The 22,005-nt window shown below is 37.7% G+C and overlaps 3 protein-coding genes across 3 annotated transcripts; 1 reads left to right on the top strand and 2 right to left on the bottom strand.

Moving 5' to 3' along the window:
• Positions 1 to 248: 248 nt before the first annotated feature.
• Positions 249 to 1,629, bottom strand: LOC132849952 (TLR adapter interacting with SLC15A4 on the lysosome). The gene is made up of 2 exons (XM_060875984.1): positions 1,556 to 1,629; positions 249 to 1,427 (listed from the first exon to the last, which is right to left on the bottom strand). Exon 2 carries the CDS (start codon positions 1,423 to 1,425, stop codon positions 625 to 627), a length of 801 nt encoding a protein of 266 aa, XP_060731967.1. The 5' UTR covers positions 1,426 to 1,427; positions 1,556 to 1,629; the 3' UTR covers positions 249 to 624.
• A 1,770-nt stretch (positions 1,630 to 3,399) lies between these two features.
• Positions 3,400 to 6,638, top strand: LOC132850602 (uncharacterized protein C13orf42). The gene is made up of 3 exons (XM_060877243.1): positions 3,400 to 3,958; positions 4,659 to 4,800; positions 5,392 to 6,638. Exons 1-3 carry the CDS (start codon positions 3,581 to 3,583, stop codon positions 5,640 to 5,642), a joined length of 771 nt encoding a protein of 256 aa, XP_060733226.1. The 5' UTR covers positions 3,400 to 3,580; the 3' UTR covers positions 5,643 to 6,638.
• Positions 6,639 to 7,181: 543 nt separating this feature from the next.
• Positions 7,182 to 13,938, bottom strand: rnaseh2b (ribonuclease H2, subunit B). The gene is made up of 11 exons (XM_060875983.1): positions 13,782 to 13,938; positions 12,599 to 12,670; positions 12,294 to 12,401; positions 11,723 to 11,799; positions 10,948 to 11,062; positions 10,800 to 10,864; positions 9,308 to 9,413; positions 9,139 to 9,220; positions 8,742 to 8,787; positions 7,595 to 7,672; positions 7,182 to 7,361 (listed from the first exon to the last, which is right to left on the bottom strand). Exons 1-11 carry the CDS (start codon positions 13,843 to 13,845, stop codon positions 7,254 to 7,256), a joined length of 921 nt encoding a protein of 306 aa, XP_060731966.1. The 5' UTR covers positions 13,846 to 13,938; the 3' UTR covers positions 7,182 to 7,253.
• Positions 13,939 to 22,005: the final 8,067 nt, after the last annotated feature.

The following is a 22,005-nucleotide window of genomic DNA, read 5'->3' as shown; positions in this document are numbered from 1 at the left end:
AGAAGCATAAGTAATAAGTATAAGGAATCATCTATGAGTTTTACAGATGAGTTTTAGTTTTGCAGATGAAATCTTGGTTGAGTCTTTTTTTTTTTTACATAAGTCAGTGTGTTAATAAATAAATTGTGTGGAAAAATGAGTAGAGACAGAGTGCATCAGAGTGTAAAGCATTTTAATCTAGAAAAGTAGTAAATGGAAATTGAATCAGAACTGTATATAATAAACATGGACTAATACAGATGTGATGCCAGGACAGTTTGGAGAAAAAAAGTGACTTTAACAAGCATTTATAAGTCTATGAAGTTCAGCAAAATGCATTCATTTGCATCCAGTCCAGGATTCCAGTCCACCACATTGCAGGATCAGCAAAATTATGCAAAACTAAATTAGTATCATAAACAGTTGATTGAAATTAGACTGCTGTGATCTTACATTAATATCCTGACTTACAGAGTAAATATCTTCATGTCTTTTAACGTCAGAAACTTTTTTTTAACTTTGTTTTTCTATATTACACACTACGTATACGATTGAAAGGTTTTTGCGTATTTCTTCTCTTTCTAGCTCTACAACTTCCTAACACTGTTTCTCCCTCTCTGCCTCTCCATGCTCTCTGTGTCCATTTCACTTTGTCTGAGTGGAGATCTGCAGAATTGGTGTACTGATCTCACTGGACTGCTGGCTGCTAGTAACTTTCAGCAGGCAGCTGAGAAGTATGTCTTTGACCTGCCCCGTTTCCAGGTTGTGCTCTCGGCTCAACTGTAACGTGATCTGCTCTAGCTCAGACTCCATGATAGGGCCTTCAGTCATGTACTCTGTGTACAGCTCCAGCAACTTCTGCTCCAGGTAGCCATTCAGCTCAGAGTTAGAAAGTGGACGACCATCCTGCAGCAGAGATAGACGTTCGCGCAAACTGCCCTCTCTCCAGCGTCTGGAACTCCTGTATTCAGGAAGCAGAGGAGGCAGAAGGGAGGGGGGAGGAACATCTCTGGAAAGCAGGAAGGGCCCAGGGTGTGGGTCCTTTGAGGAACTGCCTTCTGGATTGCCTACACCAGGGCTCAGCGGTAACACCTGGCCACCAGCAATGTACAGATCATTGTAGTGCTGGCAAATGCTGTGGCAATTGGAGAGCACTAGGAAAGCCTCTGTTCCTGGAGATGGTGCTCGGCCAGGGATGCCCACATGTGGAGATAGATTTCGGCAATCCAGCGGGGCGGCAGAAATATGCTGAGAATCGCCATGCTGGGACCGGAGCTCTTGAGAAGAGTTGCTGGGAGAGCAGTGGACTGGAACTTGAATTTGTGTTGACTGGTTGTTGGTTAGTGGAGGAGATTTAGGAGCATTGACAGAGTTGCAAGTGGGAGGATCCACACACTCAGATTCAGGACAAAATATCATATGCCACAACCTACTTTCACACAGCATACCTACTCAACAGTACACACACACACACACACACACACACACAGAAAATCCAAAAAGAATTATTAGCTATCATAACAAAACTGTAACACAATAATTTATACCTGTAATATCAGATTAGATTCAATCTCACCTACTATCGTGATGATCAAGGTTAGGTAATACTGTGTATGACTATAGTGTGCGTCTTTCTTAATTCTGCGACAGTGTGAGAGGTAAAGTGAAACTATTATCCCCTCTCTGCAGGTTTTATACAAGGCCTCATGAAGTGAAAGAATCATTAGAAGGAAGTGAAAGAATCATTAATGGATTTGGAAATTGTGTATCGTGCAAGCATTAGACTTCTAATAGCTTAAACATATATATATAGAATACATGTTTTATGTTTATCTTGACATATACAGTATAAATTAAGTAACTTCTAGCCATGACAAAATCTCAAAACTGAATTTGTGGTTATGAACTGTGGTGATCTAGCATCACAAGAATCAGCAAGTCTTTGGGTATTACAGGGATGTCCAGATATAAATAAACTAAATAAGATTTGGATCAAGATATTTTCATGAGGAATCTATTAGTTAAGAATTTTTGTACCTGTACAAAGATATATGTGTAGCACAGCTGTCTATGTGAGAAGAGGAAGACCTGAATTTCGGTTTCCTCAGAAAAAAATACCCAGGTTTCTCAGTATTTTAGTCAGAAAATATTCCCCAATTTTGCACCTGAAGCTGTATCGTCATTTGTGGTTATGTTCTGACTGTAATAAGTGTGATTGCAAGACCATAGCTTTAGTTCTTCATAAGGACCAATGACAAATTAGAATATTTTCAGGTAAAACATATAATGGAGCCTGTCCGGTTTTACCTGCAGAAACAAAAACAAGAACGAAGTATTGTGGCAGATAAATATCTCTGGTACTATTTCTTTATAGTAATAAATATTTTCCTGTTTTCAACTGTCAAGATTTTGTGCTCATGATAGCCTCATATTCCTGCTCTTGACAGATAGGAGTGGAACCTGATGTGGTCTGCTGTTGTAATCTATACAACTAAGGTTCTATGTTTTGTGTCCTGCTTTTCTTCTCACCACGGTTGTAATAGTTACTCACCACTACAGAATTCCTGTCTACTCACTCACCACTGCTATCTCTCATCAAAAGGTTTTTCAGCCTGCGGACCCTCTGCACACTGTTGTGTGAAAATTTCCCAGGAGATCAGCAATTGATGAAATACTGACACCAACAACTATGCTGCAATCACAGTTACAGGGTACCCCCTTCATTCTGATGTTGATGTGAACATTACCTAAAGCTCTTGACCTAGATCTGCATGATTCTTTGCATTTCAACATGACTGGCTGATTAGATAAATCCATAAATGTGCAAGTGTACGTGCATTCCCAATAAAGTGGACAGTGCATAGATAAAATAGGTTATCTCTGACTTTTGCACAGTGCTAAATTGTACAGCGGTTTATCTAGTTTAAGAATGCATTGCATTCTTTTTCAAGATTTCTGATCATTTTGAATAGAATAGCAGGATCAGACCTGACACATTATCATCTTTCTCATGGGATATCGACCCTGTCTTGCACGCTCACCTGCTGGTTGTGAGCATGTGAAGAGCCTCTGACACACAAAACCCACTCAGAGAATGATAATGATAATGACACAAACTTTACAAGGGAGACAAAAACAGTCATGACCTGGTTTCATTAAAGACCTGAACAACCACTCAAAAGCTATATGTTAGTCTTTTATATAACCTCGATCAAGTGCATCTAAGGCCCAAATGGACACTCTTAGGGTTTTCCCCCACTGACGTAATGCACGTTAATAATCTCTGTAATGAATGTCTGTTGCACCTGATTATATGTATGTAGCCTAATACGCGTGTCGCTGATTCATTATTAAAGTTTGGGTTAGAGTTACCGTTGCCATGGCTACGGTACTCAGCAACAGCGCGGGACAAAATGGGAGTTGTTTTGCCCTTTTAATCCGTGTGTGTGTTTACTATGTGCATTCAAGGACTGTTATGTCAATTTTTATATCCACGTTACAGACTTGTGAGTACTTTCGTGTAGGCTGTGAAGTTAATCCAGGGGATTAAAGGGATGCATCAATTGGATTATTCTGATCTGATGACAGTGTGTTTGCTGTGATGTTAAAGAAAATCAACTCGGTTTTCCGGCCGAACCGAGGCGCTAGCGCGAGACAGGACTACCACAGTGCATGCACGGTGAAGCTCGTGCGCAGCGCTTCCATGCTCGCGGTTGGAGAGAGGAGTCGTGCGCAGAGGGAATCCACGCTGAAACGAAGCGCGAGCGCTGTCAGTATTCAGTCCAGCACTGCGTTGTATTACTACCACAGCCGAGAGGAGCGCGTGTGGCTCTACTCACAAAACCAGGACTGTCTGGAGTATCTGCAGGAGCTGGTTGCGCTCAGGCGGCGATACACCAAGACCATCAACGACCTGAAGATTGGGGAACGCAGAGAGCAATCCTCTAGCAAGAAGAAACCTGCACCACAACCTCCACAGGTACAGTACAGAAAATAATATTCATACAACTGTACTGAGGGTGCATGAAATTTATTGTGGTTCCTGGCTGCTTAAAGTTAAATTGCAATGTTTTCAAAAAGTCCATGGCTTAAACTGCCTGTCTTCCCTTTTCACTCCTTCAGATTAGTGCACTTAAAAGACAGGTTCCTAACCCTTGTTGGTCGTGGAGTAACCCGTTATGCACATGATATTGTTTCCCTGAGCCAACTAATCAGCTACTTAACAATCCTGTATGAGTTAGTGAGTGTGTTAGAGCAGGGGAAACACTAAACATGACAGTTGGTGACTTAAGAGATGTCTGTTCTCAAAGTCCATTCATTACATTTCAAAACCAGTCACATTGGCTATAACGCTGTGTCATAAACCAAGTACATATGATGAGGAAGCGCTTAAATGTAGGAATGCACATATACATACACTGCAGAATTAACCGAAATTGTACAATTTACCCTTCCCATGAAATGAACAATGTAACCACTGGTGTTATTTAGATTTAATGCCTAGGATACGTTAAATCAATGGGTCTCAACTACAGTCAAACAGAGCCAGTTTTGAGATTTCTATACTCAAACACAGAGCCAAGACTCACTGCATATATTGCTCATTAGCTTATTAATAAATGAGGTTGATAATAAGCTTACTGAAATGAATGTGAGCCCATGTCTTTTTCCAAATAAAGCAAATCCCACAACCATCTGCTCCACCAATCCCCAGCGAGGAGGACACACTGCAGTTTTTTGATGCTGTTATCGCCAGCTGTGACTCAGAGCGTACCAGAAAACCACATGTGGATGATGGCCATGCAGATGTTGACTTTATTGGTACGTTGAGAAAATATCTGACATTTGATATTCTATATTCTACCAGTGAAAATACGTCCCGTTTGAACTGTATACAACAAAGACATGAATCAATATGTAAATTAGTACATTTTAGAAGGACATTTAAGACAGTTAATTAATTTCTTTTTACTGAATTCACTTTGAGGGGGGCACGGTGGCTTAGTGGTTAGCACGTTCGCCTCACACCTCCAGGGTCGGGGTTCGATTCCCGCCTCCACCTTGTGTGTGTGGAGTTTGCATGTTCTCCCCGTGCCTCAGGGGTTTCCTCCGAGTACTCCGGTTTCCTCCCCCGGTCCAAAGGCATGCATGGTAGGTTGATTGGCATCTCTGGAAAATTGTCCCTAGTGTGTGATTGCGTGAGTGAATGAGTGTGTGGGTGTGCGCCCTGTGATGGGTTGGCACTCCGTCCAGGGTGTATCCTGCCTTGATGCACAATGACACCTGAGATAGGCACAGGCTCCCGTAACCCGAGGTAGTTCGGATAAGCGGTAGAAGATGAATGAATGAATGAATGAATTCACTTTGTTCAGTTAGTTCGTCATTTATCATGTCTTCATTGACTCCCTACAGTGGCGACCAGTACGAGTCAGCACAACCTCCATTCTAACTGGATGCTGCGAGACCCTCGGCGGATATGCACAGACGAGTCTCAGCTGAGGTGGACAGAGCTGGGATCAGATGAAAATGCTTGGAGAAAGGCAGCAAGTGGGACCACAAGCAGCATGAGACGGCTACAGAGAAACCCCATCCACCTACCCAAAGTGGTAGAAAGTGCTTTGCAGACCCTGCGCTTCAAACCCAAACTTAAGAAGAAAGATTAACATTAACTGAAAATGACTGCCAAGGATCCCAGCTGATTTATGATGACATACCGTTATAATGGATATGCCATTTATAGATTTCAGTTGAGTTTTAGACAAAGGTCGAAGGTGTTCTGTAGTGGAACGTTGACAATGGTACTCTACAATGCCTTGTCTAATGATGCATCTAAAGCCACTAATAGTTAGTCATTATATGAAATACATATAGTGGCATCCATGACTCACCTAAAATGATCGAATGAATGGATTTTGTGCAATCAGTGGCACTATCCAAACACAGAAAATAATAAACACTGGAGCTGGGGAGGCTGGAATAATTAAGCTTACAGACATCCAATTGGAGGAACAGCCTTCAATGATGCTCAGAGCTGTTGAGTCATGTGTTGTGAAACATGGATGTGAGCATAGTAAAGTAATATTGGGGCAGTGAAGCACCCTCACTGACCGGCTTCATCAATAATCCACGGCAGATCAGAGTCTACGTTTCAAGGGTTTTCAACTGCAGCAAGGCATGTCCAAGTGACTATAGATGAAAAAAAAAAAACTGTGCAAAGAGTCACCCAGCCCAAGTAATAAGACTCTCTTCAACTCAACAAACTTCAATTAGAGATTTGTCTGCAGGAGATCAGATTAAATCACTCAGCTGCCCAGGCACTGATCCTTTATAACATTAATAAACTGCTACGCGGGTTTGGAAAACAAATGTATAAAATTTCAAAATGCAGTGCAAATGATCAAGTGACTAAAAGCTGCATGTTCAAATTAAACATGCTTCAGGTTTTAAAAGTGCCTTTTATATTCTAGAACTTGTTTTTTATAAAGTACATGAAAGGAAATTTAAATTTATGCTAAAAATCATGTTTAAACATATACCAAAAGTCCTGTTATTTACAAATATTATTTATAAAATTAGTTTTCTGGTTCAACTTTTATTTGTTTTAAATAAGTCCATATGAGGAACATGTACTTTCCTTTTCTCTAGAAAGAGGAAGCTAAACAGACCATGAAACTTTCATATTAAGAAGCACATGGCTGGCTGTTTAACACAAAAAAAAGAATAAACAAATAATTCAGTAAGTAATGCTGTAGTTTTAAATAAAGGCTTTGGTGTCTATTATTGATCATTAAGCATCATTAACATACTTAGTCATGAGGTTTGTCTCTTTACCTGTAACCATTTAACTAAAGTGTAGTTGAACTAGTTTTCCTAATCTTCACATGCATCCAATCATCTATAATCACAAATTCATGATAATTCACTATAATCACAAACAAGTAATCAAGAAATTTTGGTAAACTTTACTAAAAGACATTGTAGGACCAAATACTCAAATGACAACACAAAGGTAATGTGCCATAGTGCTTAAATAATAACATACACTGAAAAAGGCAAGTGGGGCACAGAAAAAAGGGAAATAAAAGGGTATGGTTGAAAAGAAAAAAAAAAAGCAATGACCAACAAAGGCTTTGCCATGAGTTCATGGACACTTAAAATGTACACTGATAAGTACATAATGAATAAATGTAACACAGCACATGTAATTTTTTTTTACTTTATTAACAAAAATATACACATATGCAGTATCATATACTGTAGACACAAACACACATTCACTTCTCCTGCTTGACTTTAGGACTAAAGAATGAAGACATGCTCTTCATGCCAGTTTTGTCCACTTTAGCAAGTGTTTTCTGAGCAGCTGTCATCTTCTTAGGAGGCTATGAAAAAAAACATTAACATTAATTTACTTTCCACACTCTCACTCACGCATGAACACACACAGTCTCACACATGCTCGTGCACGCACACACACACAGTGCTCAGAATATACAGGGTGAACAAAAAGCCACACCTCTTTCAAAGGCCAGAACAGTAGACAGTTGCTACAGACAGGCTAATGAAAGGCAAAAAGTCAAAAGCCAGTTATGCTTGGGTTCATGTTTTCACTCACTTTTCGGGTGAAGTCAGCACTGTTGAACTTGGTGTAGTCCTCCCCTGCCTCCACTGGTTTATCTGACAATTTCCTTTTCTGTTCAATAAAAGACAGCAACCACACAATCACCACATCTTTTCTATCCGCTGCTTATGCGATAAGGCAGAATGTCTGAAATTCAATGTTAACTACATACCTGTTTATCATCTAGTAAACAAAGCATCTAAGATTTGCTACTACATCTTTTTTAAACAGAATAGAACACAAACAAGCACTTCCCGTTCTTATAGGATTGAATAACAATGATTTCCAGACTATGTTTCCACTGACTGTTGTCAAATCTGCATTGTTAGAGCAACACATCATGTCAAGCTACACTATATTAAGCTAAACTAAGGCCAAAATTATGTGGAGAAACGTGTTCCTTCCAGTAAACTGATGCCACAGTTGTGTGCTTTCAACTTTGTATGTCTTGTATTTGTCTTTAGATTACAATTTTCCTTCACTGAAACTAAAGGGCCCAAACCTCTTCCAGCATCACAATGTTCCTGTGAAGTGAAAGTGAAGTAAAGACATGGTTTAACAAGCTAGGAGTGGAAGATATCAAATCACTCGTGTCCTGACCTGAAACTAACTGAACATCTTTGGGATGAACTGGAACTCCCACTGCATGTCCAAACTCACTAATGCTCTTGTGAATAAATGGGAAAATCCACAGCCTTCTCAGAAGAAAGAAGGATATTATAAAATTAAAAAAATAAATAAATAAACAAACCAGTATCAAAAATATATTTACATTTAGTGCCCTATAGTGTTCTAGTGACCTAGAAATAATTCTTTTTTTTCTGGAATTTTTTAATTCAATTTGAAGAACAAAAAAAAATTCTTAATGTCATATCAGACTTTGAGATCCCACACATTAAATCTAATTAAGAAGAATACACCAGCCAAGCATTAGGAAGAGCTGATTTGCTGTATAGCAAATATTTTATAGCAAGTAACAGCAGAAACAAACAGCACCTTAACCCATTGTGTTACATTTGGCTGGGGTGTGTTAAAGCATGCCATCATTTTAGATGAACAATTACTAAACCGAGCATAGAAGTAACAAGAAAAAAGAAAGAAGAATGCAACTCTGGCTGTTGCAGAAGTCCATCTTGGTTACCTTCGAAGGAGGCTCCACTTCTTTAGGGCTGGATATTTCAGGTAACCTTTTGAATGGAGTAAGTATGGTGTATAGTAAATGGAAATGCTAAAAGAATTGTAACATTAAGAAAAACATAATGACAAGCACAGTATATAGTAATGCAAGTATCCATTGGATAAGCACTATACATTTAATCTATGTAGATTAATGTCTATGTAGAATTGGGCCTTCTGGCCATTACCATCACGAAGTATCATAATTCTTTAGATAAAGTAAGTTCAGTACGTAGATAAAATACATCTGTTGTGCTAAATGAATTCCATCCATAATAGCTAGCCTACTAATGTTAATAATTTACTCTCAGGTTACATTGGACCTCTATTCAGGAAGATACGTAGTGTGTGTGTGTACTTACTGAAGATGTTTTTGCAGATCTTTGCTCAGCTCTTCACTGATATATTCTGAGATAAGTCCATGAGCATAACGCAAATAATCGTCTGCAAAAATATCTCAATATCATCACTATTCACCACACACACACAAATAATTCAGTACAAGCACAGTTTTCACTCCATCTGACTTGCCTTCAGTCACATCTGTCTCCTGTTTAACTCGCACATAAGTCGTAGACTTCACGCCTCCACCCACAGAAATGTTGCTTTTTTTAAGTGCACTCACTGTGTTCAAAACCTGAAAGAATAAAATATGACAAATTTAATAAAAAATAAAATAAAATTTATAGCAGTGTTTTGTTCCATATGAAATTTAGGGGTCAGCACCTACACGGATATTATGGACCAGTAAAATTCGTTGCCCTCTTATATTACTAGTGTAGAGTGTTTCAATTTTGCTGTTTCTGCTAGCAGCAGTAGACAAAGTACAAGTTAAAGTACGGCTAATCATAAAACCTCTCAGTTTCCCATTCATCTCTTTTCCGCTCGTATACTGTTTTTAGTTTGATAAATGTTAAAGTTAATAAATATCACTGTTACAAGTCTCTTCTATATTTGTTGGGAGTTATTTAATGGTACAAAGGTTAATATTCGTTCCATCGAGTCAGGGGTCGACAACCCACGGCTATTTCATCCCTCTGCAGTGGCTCCCTTTGGCTTTGAAAAATAATTAGATAAATGTAGAGAATTTAATGCTTCATGGACAGAATCATTTGCCCTCGCTGCTGACAATGCTAGTTTACCTGTATGCTTGATATGTGGTGAGAAATAACGAATAATTTTTTTTTTTTAAATCTAATATAGAAAGACATTTCCAGAACAAACACAGCATTTGCAGAAAAGTAGAAAGCTGGAGCAATTTCACAACTGCTGCAGAAAGTTGAGCAATGCAAACATACTTTCAAGAAGTGGATTAAGTCTATAAAAATCAACCACTCTTCCTGGTTATCGTTTAATCTGTTATTATATTTCAAATATCTAATGCACCCTGAACTGATGTAGTTGTGTTTTTTATTGGGTCTTGACAACTGATTGCTGTACATGACAGAAAAGACTATGAGTGAACACTGCAATAACCTTTAGTCATAATTAAACATAAAAATCAGCTGTTTATATGTTTGTTTTTTTTAACACTCTGCTGCCATATATTTCATTATATTTTAAAGTTGGCTGTTTTTTATTTTATTTTTTTCACAAATAAGTGAACATCACAAATGCATACCTGCGTTATGAATTTTGTTTGAAAGTAACCCTACATGTGCCAGTGTTTTTTTCTAGTGTTGATAGGAGTTTGGTGTTTGCTTTTTCCTTTGTCACAAATAGCAATAAAATGTCAATAGTTTTCTTTTTTGCAGTCCTAGAATTTCATAAAAGCAACAAACTCCCTTTTAGATATAGCATAACCAGATACAAAACTTTATATACCATGTTATCTTCCTTTTAGGGGTGAAATGGGTTTTGGGGCTTTTAATTGGTGGGAAAGTGGCAAACATTTACCTCTTCTGATGTTGAAGGTTGCAGAATCCTGTATTAAGTGTATGGTTTGCGTAGCTACCATCGCAGACAAAATTTGTTCCAGTAACATCCCTATCAAATGCAGCTGTATGTATATATACACACACACCTTTTTCTTCAGCCAGTCCATGGTCTTCTCTTGGCTATATCTGTGGAATTTCTGACTGCCCACCACTACAACAGAAAACACAATCAGCACTTAACATACCGTTAACACTAATGTTGTTAGTGTTGCGTGCGCATTTACACATACAAACCTTTCTCATCTGCCACATGATGAAGTGTGTCCAGAGCCTGTGTGCAGTTTAGCAATTTCGTGCACCCTGGGTATTCCTCATCCATGACCATCTGCTGCAGTGGCTGAAACTTCCCCTGTGGAAGCATTACAATCCCAGAACTTACTGCCTCATAAGCAATTGTTGTTTTTGTATAAAAACAATCATAATATTTATATAAAATTGTACGCATGTGCACATGGATAACACACGCATTAAACAACAATAGCACATTTTAAGTAGCAGCAAATAATTCAACTAAATAGTGCATTACTATATAATACACTAAATATAGAGCATGTCATATACTTATACCCACATCACACCGCTGGTACTTTTTTGATGGATGCCCGAATAATTTAAAAGTTGTTTAACAAGCAGAGAAAGACGATTGCTGCTCCGGTTTCACTTTAAGAAGAATGTTCATTTAACATTTAGCAAAAGGAGACTCCATATCAGAATCTAACACTTAAAGATGAAAGCTGTTCATTTAAGATTTCCGTCTGCAGATTTGCAGTTTATCAGTAGCATGACAGATAAAATGTCCCTTAATAAATACCAGTCTGTACCTGTTGTAGCATTGTTGCTGTAATGGAATAAAACATTATTAGAGTAGTTACAGCATCACACGCATTCACTATATAATTTAATTTATAGCATGCTTTATCCCTAAAATTTTGGGCTTTTATCAAAATCAACACATTATTCCATAATGTTCAACAGTACTATTTTTTATAATGACTCTGAACTGGTTTACCTCCATTGCACTGCTCTGCAGGTACGGCAACAGCAAGAACAGTGGATCCATAGGAGTCACATACAGCAGCCTGCCATCTAAAAAACATGAATTCTATGCGTTCACACACTAAACATGTACAAGTCAAATGTAGTTGATGTGAATCAAAACAAGCCCTTCACATGTCAATGATTTAATTACATACTGTATAGAGTGTAAAAAGCTACAGGTACAATTGTTTATATAAGTGTAATTTTTTTAATATCTGAGCTCTTCTACTGCAAAGAAAAACTCCTAATAAATAAATGTCAGAATACAATATTTAATACAGCTTTGTTTGCAAATCATAGTGATTACATGTTCTGATTGTGTATATAAGAAAAATGAGTGTTCAGATAGCCCAGACGCAGAATGAGAAATCATGGCGCTTGAATAAATGTACTATGCATGATCTTGGCAACACATGCATTACATTATTTCTAGACTTAGCCTCTGCTTTATGACTTAACACTTCCGATTCATAAAATTCCCTTTGTTACAGCATTTGATCAAATTCATTCATAATCAAACAAATCAAACTATACATTCTTACCTCTTTGGACTGTTTGGTCAATAAACCAGGAGTGGAAATCTTCAACAAATACCTTCACCTCATACAGCCGCACATATCCACAGCTGAACAGGTATTGGGAAGCAGCACCTATTGTACAGATTAGAGGGCTATTAGTCACATAGATCATGTGGAGTTAAAAAAAAAAAAAAAAAAAAAAAAAAAAAAAAAAAAAAAAAAAAAAACTTAAAACAAATGACTCCACAGGACTGAAGTTGGAAACCCGATCTAGCAAGACGGTCACCATGAGTAATACAGTAACAAGATTTTGTTAAGACTTTGCTAACCTGTAGCTGGATTCCTGAGTCTGATGAATGTTGGGTCACCATCATGTAGCTTTGTCTTGTCCAGGGCAGAATCTGTTCAGGACAATATAACATGTTGACATGCACTGAGTAAGATACAGGCAACAGAAAAATAAAAGACAAGAAAAAGAAGAATATTAAATCAGGACTGCTGCCAAACATATAGCAACCAAATCAGTAAATCAAAATTTAAGGTAGGTAAAACTATATCACCTGTGTAACGGCAAGTATCTTAGAAACTTTTCACTGCCATGAACCACATGCACAGTCATAACAAACATGCGATCTTGAGTTTTGTCCAACATTTATTTTGTAACAAAACTGACTTTTTAAACCTTCAATCTGCAAGTTGGTCAATCATCAACCTTGGCATCTTCACGGACCTTTCTATATTCGCAGAAGCAATGCCATGATGAAACATCTCTTGAGCCCCTTTAGTTCCATTAGTACCATTAAAAGAAACTGTAATGCTACAGTTTGGAAGTGGGATGTAGGGAGGTTGTAGCCTATTGGTTAAGGTGCTGGACTACCAATTTGGAGGTTGTGAGTTTGATTCCCATGTCCACCAGGCCACCACTGCTGGGCCCCTGAGCATGGCCCTTAACCCTCAATTGCCCTGATGTATAAAACGTAAGTCGCTCTGTATATAAAGCTGTCTGCTAAATGCTGTAAATTGATGTTCAGGTGTCCACATACTTCTGACCATACATTTCAACCGAAACATGTTTGATGTGTTTTAGGTTGCTTTTCTCTTTAAAAGCTTTCACTTTATATTAAACACACAAACCGATTCAGTTGGTCAAACAGTATCTACTCTTCATCTTTTAACCCTAATCCCATTAATAAGTGCTGTATGTTTATTGTTACTAATACTGTTTGTGTCCCATTAATCATCATCATCATCATCATCTCCACCTTAAATGCTCACTGTTTGAACGTACACGGCATCAATATATGGCTCGGGGCTTTAGAACTACTGCTAAAGAAAACAGTATAACTCAATAATAACACAGTGAAGGTCGACATTTTAGGAAATAGCCGGTTGCTAAGGATGAGAGTAGAATTAGCACCAGTGATAATAGCCGTTAGAGAGCTTTAGCATTAGCACACCAAACTTCATAACAAAATGTATATATTTCTATATTATTTGGTTTATTTGTCATACCTGCAGCGATGACAACCCAGCTGTCATTACTAGTGTGTGCCGAACGCTTCTTTTTGGTTGTCATTTGCAGGAGTTTGTACTTTGTTTATATACCTAAGAGATGAAGAGCTTCACAGAAATGGCGCCACTCGTTTGTTTCTCCACTAAGAGCTACAGGGGGGGAATCAACAACCACAGAAGTCTTTTCCATCACATAGTTAGTGCTCCTGTAAATAAAAGTCGTTAGACGTAATGCTTTCAGTGGACAAAAAAAATGCTATATTCTTAATATCATGTCTGATCTACGGACACGATTTTTTTTTACACAAAACCTTCTCGCTGTGACCCCCTCCAAAAAAAATAAAAAAATTAAAATGGTACGTTCCAAATCGGTCTCGAGCGCCACGTGCTTCTACTAAATACAGGCGTTTTTTACATTTCATGGACGGAACGCCGCCTCTTTAGGGTTATAGATTTTGAGTCATACAAGTACGAAAGAAATTGTAGAATTTCAAGTCTTTATTGGTGAAATTATAATCCATTGTTAGTGCATTTCTGAGAACGAAAGACTTGATTTGTTCGTATGTGTTGATGTGTTGACAAACTTAATACACAGTTCTTTGTTTTATATATATATATATATATATATATATATATATATATATATATATATATATATATATATAGATTTTGTGACTGTGGTTCTATGAGGATTTTAAAAATCCTGTTATTTCCACTAGATGGCGCCAAAGTCTTAAGAAAGGTTTACAGAGCCTTAAATAAGTAAAGTGGCTCTGCAAGTATTTAATTTCAAGAATTTTTATGAAACTACTTCCATAGAGTAATTTTTATATACTAAAATATAACTGATAGGACTGAAAGTAGTTTTGTATTTAGTAAATATTTGGCAATATGTCTGAGCGCCATACAAAATCTTTATCTTTCTTTAAGGGTTACAGGAAAGAAGACACCTGGGGCTACAGAGAAACATTTCATTATATTCAAAAAGTCAACCAAGACAAAATATCTGTGATCTGGAACAATGGTAGTGGTGTTCAGATCAGACTATGGTCTGATGATTAGGGCATAAAGAACTAAGAATCTCCAGATAAACAGGAATCCATTATAATCTAACAAAGATTATGAAACAAATTAATACATGCTAAAACAAAATAAAACATGGCCTGCTTTTACAAAAGAAGAATTTAATCAATGCTGCTATTAGTCAATGAAATTAGTCAATGAAATTAGAAATTAGTCAATGCTGCAGTAGTAAGCAGGTAATATGAACAGTTACATTATCCATACATGCATTATTTTTTTTATTTTTTTAGTAACCACTTAAATGTAAGGTAAGCATTGCACATTGCATTGAATTATCTTTCCATTTATATTCTGATCCAAATTAGAGTGACTGAAAAGCAAAACATGCTTCTACAGCGCAAAGCAGAGTTTAAATGTGATGTCATATATATATATATATATATATATATATATATATATATATATATATATATATATATATATATATATATATACATAGTCATTACGTATTACGTATATTGTCCGTATAATGTTCGTATATTGTCATTACGTATATATATATATATATATATATATATATATATATATATATATATATATATATATATATATATATATATGTAGACTCTGACTGCTTGGGATTTTACAGAAACCTCCTTGGCACACCACAGGAATGGTAAGACTTCTCAGATCATCAGGGAGGAATTCTCACAGCTGGGATATGACAATCCCAGACGTACACATACTCCCACACACACACACACACACACACACCACACACCACACACATACACCACACATGGAACTGTGTGACTGTGGTTCTATGAACTGTAGGGAAGCTGAATCACCTGGTTACTTTCTTGTGCATTTATGACTGAAGGAACCCACAGGTTCAGTTACAATGGCACAGTCATCTTTTGACCTAGGACAGTGGTGTCCAGACATTTCAAGAATGGTCTGGTGTGGGTGCATGTTTTCATCCCAACCAAGCAGATGCCACACCTGAGTCTACTAAAATCCAAGATTAACTTGTTAAAAATCTAGGCTCGGGTATGGCTTTTCCTAGATTGGAATGAACCCACCTCTACCCACATTGGCCCTTTGCAGATAACACTGGACAGTCCTAAAAAAAGGAAGTAAATTTAGTAGAACCCTTTGTTCTGTACCACAGAGTTTTGATTGCATCTCTATTCAGATGGGAGCTTTTTTGGACCATGTCAGAATTTGACATGCTCCTGATGGTCTTGGTGGCTGGTGGACGTTTGTAAATCTAAAACTGGGAGATTTTGATAGACTGAATTATTAGACTTCACTCTAATGAAGCCAAAATCAAGCTATTAAGAAAATCTAAAACTAAGAAATACATTTACTGCTGTGAAGAGTTAAAAAGAGATGATGGAAATCTGCTGGCAGCTTTGGATCAGGAAACATATTTAGCTTTGGCTGTAGTCACAAGCTGTTATGCCGATAACTCATCTGTGCACATAAAGTCTAATATGCTTGAGGCAAATAGAGGAATTGGAACGGACATCAACACAACAACAATATTTATATCAAATAGTACATAATGTGTTCATTTTGTGGCCTTCACCAAAAAATCTTATCTGGTGATTATCATTATCTCCAAGACAAAATAATTAATGACTACTAAAGTAATTCTTCTTTGACATTAATGCACACATATAGCTATTTTACTGATTATGTTGTTATACTCGGGGGCACGGTGGCTTAGTGGTTAGCACGTTCGCCTCACACCTCCAGGGTCGGGGTTCGATTCCCGCCTCCGCCTTGTGTGTGTGGAGTTTGCATGTTCTCCCCGTGTCTCGGGGGTTTCCTCCGGGTACTCCGGTTTCCTCCCCCGGTCCAAAGACATGCATGGTAGGTTGATTGGCATCTCTGGAAAATTGTCCCTAGTGTGTGAGTGCGTGAGTGAATGAGAGTGTGTGTGTGCCCTGCGATGGGTTGGCACTCCGTCCAGGGTGTATCCTGCCTTGATGCCCGATGACGCCTGAGATAGGCACAGGCTCCCCGTGACCCGAGGTAGTTCGGATAAGCGGTAGAAGATGAATGAATGAATGTTGTTATACTTATAACCCGATCATATCCATCATCATGCAGTAGTGTGATGTCCATTTGCCTCCTCTAGTGGAATGACATATTTAAAAATCTTTAACAATAATTATGACAGAATGAAGTTTTTTAAGATTTGACACAGTTTCTGTCAAATATACGGTAGCTATGTAAGAAACTTAAACATGTAATTATGGTGGAAATATACTTCTTCTCATTAGATGTGCTCCATAGTGTCTCACCGTTCTTGTTTTTTTTTTTCTAATTTCATTCCCTGGCTGGGGGCATGTACAGCAAAAGTAGCATAATGACTAGGGACAAATCATTCTTTAAGATGAAATGTAGTGATAAAATATAAAGAAGATCCAGTGTGGTTGGGGTGTGTTTATGTGGTGGGGTAGTAAAGAGCTGGTCAGCATTTTCTGATGATGTCATTCCTGATGATATCATAGTCTGGACCATGGCCAAGGTACCCTAACAAGATGACTTTTCTTGATTGTTACCAAGTCTGTTATCATTTTCATTTTTATGCTGATATAAAAGAAGTCACTCTGTGTTTGTTTGTCAGTGGTATCATCTTCATCATTAGTAGCAGCAGTACTACCACCATCAGGAGGTTTAGTTAGCTTGTTTATGGACAGCAATACTTGTTTGAAAGGAATGAATGATCTTTTAAAACTGTAGAGCACACAGTAATACTTACTTTGTATCAGAGCCACACTTCCACCCACACACATGCAAAATTAGGCAAACACACGCACACTGACCAACATGTACCTAACCCTGAGACAAAGCACCAGCAGTAGACTATACACTGAAAATTCATGTGACAGTAAAGAACCTATAATTACCACAGCAGTGATTTTTGTACAATATTTTATGTTACAGTGTCTATAATAACAGGATTGCAATCACGAACATTTGGAAGGATGTTGTTTAAAAGCCTTTTGCTCACTCTCTGCAGTGAATACATCCGTGACCATTTTTTTGACAAGGTTGTTGAATGTTGTGAATTGTGTTACAGGAGAGAAAGTGAGGGAGGGAGGGGGGGGGGTTTAGAGAGGGAGGGAGACAGAGAGAGGGAGAGAGCGAGAGAGAGAGAGAGAGAAGGGGAGAGAGAGAGAGAGAGAGAGAGAGAGAGAGAGAGAGAGAGAGAGAGAGAGATGGTCTAGGATCACTAATGGAGCTTTAGGATGCACGGTCAACTTTTCTTCCTACTTCATTTGTCGGCTAAAACATTGCTTTATGGTGACTGGACCATAATAAGGGTGGTTCTGCTGCTGGAAGAGTTACAGGTTGTGTGAATTTAAACCGACAGACAGGTGAGATAATCTTATAATAGAACTGTGAGATGATTTCATGTCTGCGCATTGTGCTGCTTCTGGGTGTCGTCTTTAAATTGATAATCTAACCAATTAAAGTCAGAAAATATCCGATTTTAAATGAATGTATGACTTCGGAGAACTTTTCAATTCACCCGGTAAAAGATCTTTTCATCATGTTTATTTTCTACTGTAGGATAGACTGAAAGTATAAATTCATATTATATGGAGAAACCGTGGTATATTACACATAAACTGGATTTGTTTAATCAGCAGATTCTCTAACGGGATGTATTTCGTTAGAATAAACTACAAAAACTCTCATTTTCTCGTATTTTCAAATAAATATAAGTTATTAATGCGGTCAAATTACATGGCAACTTTTTGGGGACTGGTGGCTTTCTTTCTTTCTTTCTTTCTTTCTTTCTTTCTTTCTTTCTTTCTTTCTGTTTTTCTTTCTTTCTTTCTTTCTTTCTTTCTTTCTTTCTTTCTTTCTTTCTTTCTTTTTTTTGAAACACTGCCAGTTAAGACCAACTTTAAGGAAGGTCCTTTACAAATGAAAAATCATTAAAAACAAAACTAATAAATAAAAACAGAAGATAGACGTATAGGCCCACAGGTAATCGGCTTTTTGTGTATTTAAAGTTAAACCGGAAGCGTGTGTGGAAAATGAGACCATCACCTCAGCTGTGTCAACAATTTCATGGCCCGACTTTGTGATTCTCCTTCATAAATAGCCAAATGAACTCCTAGTGTCCTACAAAATACTCTTTTTTAAATTTTTATTTCATTTTACCATCACACTAGAGAATTAGAAAGAAATTGAAAAGAAATAGAATCTTTACAACATTCCCTTAACCAATATAACCCAAAATCCCACTAGAAAAATAAACACACCGGTGCCAAAACGTTTGTATAGTATTCAAACAGACACAAACGTAAACTTTGCAATAGGATATTGAGGTTTGTAATAATTGTAAATTGTAAAATGTACAGTTAACAGCAAGAGAGTAGTAACCCATGGCTTAGTTTAAAACATAATCCCAAATCCTAGCCTTATTCTCTTGACTAGTTATCACTGTACTCCTGAGACGCAGCTCGTGCACTCTGTATGAATGTGAACAGATGCAAGTGACATCTGGAATCATTTAAATCTCGCAATTGCAGTAATATAGACCCATGTCAGATTGTTTTAATGCAACGTAAAGCAATTCCATTACAGACTATAGGCTGAAATAAATTTGTCTGTTGCTAAGGTATAAAAATTACACCTTGGTCTCCTAATGTCTCCTGTATTTCGTTGCTAATAATGCAGTCATGTCATCTCATTAAAAGCTCCACGCGCACCCATAACATGAGCATTTCTTATAATAAACATTTTAAGCAATAAAAAAAATCTTTTAATAAGGGATAAATATCAAGTCACAAAATTTCAAGACATGCAGTGATGCAACTCGATAGCAACAGTAGCTATTACTTGAGGTGGTCGAAAGAAAGCAGCAGTCTACGGACAGAATAACGTGTATCACAATAACGCATGTGAAGTTATCCGAATATATTGTATATGAGCTTTCTGGTTAGTCGGAGAAATTAACGATGCCATAACCTGTAATCGATTCATGCATGATGTATAGCTTATGTAATATTCAAACGTCCTATAGGAACAGACTACAGTATATGTTTGGGACGCAGTTTGGATGAACCTTAAGCTCTGCTCGTGCGCCTCTTTGTTCCTAACAGAAATCCGTTTTGCGCATCAGTCCTGAGACGGTGTTTCATGTAACAGACACTACTTTGGGTCTAAAAATGTGCAATGGGGTTATCTTTGTCTATAGGTCGTGTGCGCTTGGGCTCTTTTTCCGTCCTTCCTTTAAAAGCTCAGCGCCGCTCCGCCTCCTCCTGAGCGTGCAACTTTGACGCTGTGTATAAATACTGGAACAAAAGAACTTCCTCAATGCCCGGTGAAAAGCAATAAATAAACTCACAGCTAATCATCGCGAACCAGAATGATTATTTGATCAGTATGTTTTTAATCTGCGTGGTAATATTGGTTTTACCATATTGGAGACTTTTTTTATTTCCCCAAACCAAGGAATACTTCGTGCATTCGCGTTTCTCTTCAAATGGTAAGATCCTAAACTTTTTTTTTAATCTGTGAATGTGGTTTTATTAAGACATACGAACATGGCTTAGGATCCTGCACCTAACCTATTAAAGTTGTAAGGTTCTCGAGATACGTTGGAAGTGGAGCAGGTTGAGAGTTAAGGCGGAAAAACTCCTGACTTCCTGAGATGGAAGCGCATTTCATCCAACATTTGTTGCTGCACACAGCCCTCAGTAACAAGCCTATCAATCAGTCAATCATGGTTTATAACAAAACGTGCATCTAAAACTCCTGGTTATTCATCGAGTAAGATACCTCGTTTAATTTAGGGAGAAGATAAGAAGATTCTTATTGAAGGTGTTTTCGTGGCTAAGAAGGCAATGGACAGTTTAGAGAATGGTGATATGCGTGATATTATAATTAAACTGTTATATCATACCTAATAGAAGTCAGAAAGATATATTTAAGGTAGAAGATTGAAGGTTGACTTTCTCAAGGTGTTTTAATGAAGATGGTTATCCCCCAACCCAACAAATATATCAATCAGTGTGATTTTGCACTTTATCCAAATTGATCATTTTGTAGTGAAAAACCAATAGTCAAACTATAATATGTTGTAATGTTTTGATAGGTTAGACTGTGTGCTGGAGCGCCTGTAGCAAGAAGGCACCCTGTTTACAATAACAGCGGCCTCGTCTTATCACGTGATTGACAATAGAGGCGCACCAATAAAGGCGTGGGCTAGCGGCGGTAGGCGGGGCTTGAGGCGCCAGCAACGCGCTATATTTGGAGTGGATGACGTCATGACCTGTCTGCCTGTCAGAGGCGGGACATCCGTGAGGATGCGCGCGTGCCTGGGCATGTCTGTAGCGCGCTTTGTCAGCCACTGTTTACTGATTTCACCGGCTGCCTACAACAAAATTCAGTTTAATAAAATACCGAAACAGTTTTTTTTTTATTTATTTTTTTTTTTGCGTTGGTGACTTAAACTATGGCCTTTATTTCACAAAAGTAATCGAAAAGCTCCTGCTGCGTGCGTCTTTCAGGGTGTGGGAATGTTTTTATATCCTGGTGGGGATCAAATGATTTGCATATATGACATGTTTTGAAATGTAAAGGTGACATCTAGATATTTTGTAAAAAACAAACAAACAAACAAACAGTTTTTAATAATTAATTAAATAAATAAATAAATAAATAGGTTTATTGGGGTGTTAATGCTATGGGTTGGTGGAGGTATACACTTACCTTGTACTATACAGTTCCTGTACAACTGTACAGTTACATATTCATGCAATTATATAATAAGAAGCTCATGTGGCATCAGAGCAGTGCATAAAAGCATAGATATGTGTCTGCAACATCAAGTAATGTTGACCAGTGGTCAACCATCAGAATGGGAAAAATGTGATCTTGTTTATTTTGACCATGACATAATTGTTGGTGAATGATTCCTGCTATAAAGGCACACAGATGGTAGGATCAGAATGTGGCACTAAACAGCACGAATCCATGGACCCTGCCTTGTGTTAAAAGTCAAAGATGGTGTAGGTGGTGTAATGACGAATGTTTTTTTTGGCACACCTTGGGTCTGTTAATACTAATCAGTTGAATGCCACAGACTATTTGAGTATTGTTGAGTATTTTAGTCTACTTCCAGCATGATAATGCACCATGTCACAAAGCAATAGTCATCTCAAACTAC

Source organism: Tachysurus vachellii, chromosome 8 (genome assembly GCF_030014155.1).
Source record: "Tachysurus vachellii isolate PV-2020 chromosome 8, HZAU_Pvac_v1, whole genome shotgun sequence".
Classification (NCBI taxonomy): Eukaryota; Metazoa; Chordata; class Actinopteri; order Siluriformes; family Bagridae; genus Tachysurus; species Tachysurus vachellii.
Note: the sequence above shows the minus strand (reverse complement) of the source record. Positions and strands in the feature narration are given on the sequence as shown.

What these genes read in the sequence shown, in the direction of transcription:
- LOC132849952 (XM_060875984.1), bottom strand. Translation starts at nt 1,425, where the DNA reads ATGCTGTGTGAAAGTAGGTTGTGGCATATGATATTTTGTCCTGAATCT.
- LOC132850602 (XM_060877243.1), top strand. Translation starts at nt 3,581, where the DNA reads ATGTTAAAGAAAATCAACTCGGTTTTCCGGCCGAACCGAGGCGCTAGC. An exon ending in CTGCACCACAACCTCCACAG is followed by an intron (nt 3,959 to 4,658) that starts GTACAGTACAGA and finishes TTCCAAATAAAG; the next exon opens with CAAATCCCACAACCATCTGC. An exon ending in TGCAGATGTTGACTTTATTG is followed by an intron (nt 4,801 to 5,391) that starts GTACGTTGAGAA and finishes GACTCCCTACAG; the next exon opens with TGGCGACCAGTACGAGTCAG.
- rnaseh2b (XM_060875983.1), bottom strand. Translation starts at nt 13,845, where the DNA reads ATGACAACCAAAAAGAAGCGTTCGGCACACACTAGTAATGACAGCTGG. An exon ending in TGACCAAACAGTCCAAAGAG is followed by an intron (nt 11,800 to 12,293) that starts GTAAGAATGTAT and finishes CATGTTTTTTAG; the next exon opens with ATGGCAGGCTGCTGTATGTG. An exon ending in AAGTGGAGCCTCCTTCGAAG is followed by an intron (nt 7,673 to 8,741) that starts GTAACCAAGATG and finishes TTTATTGAACAG; the next exon opens with AAAAGGAAATTGTCAGATAA.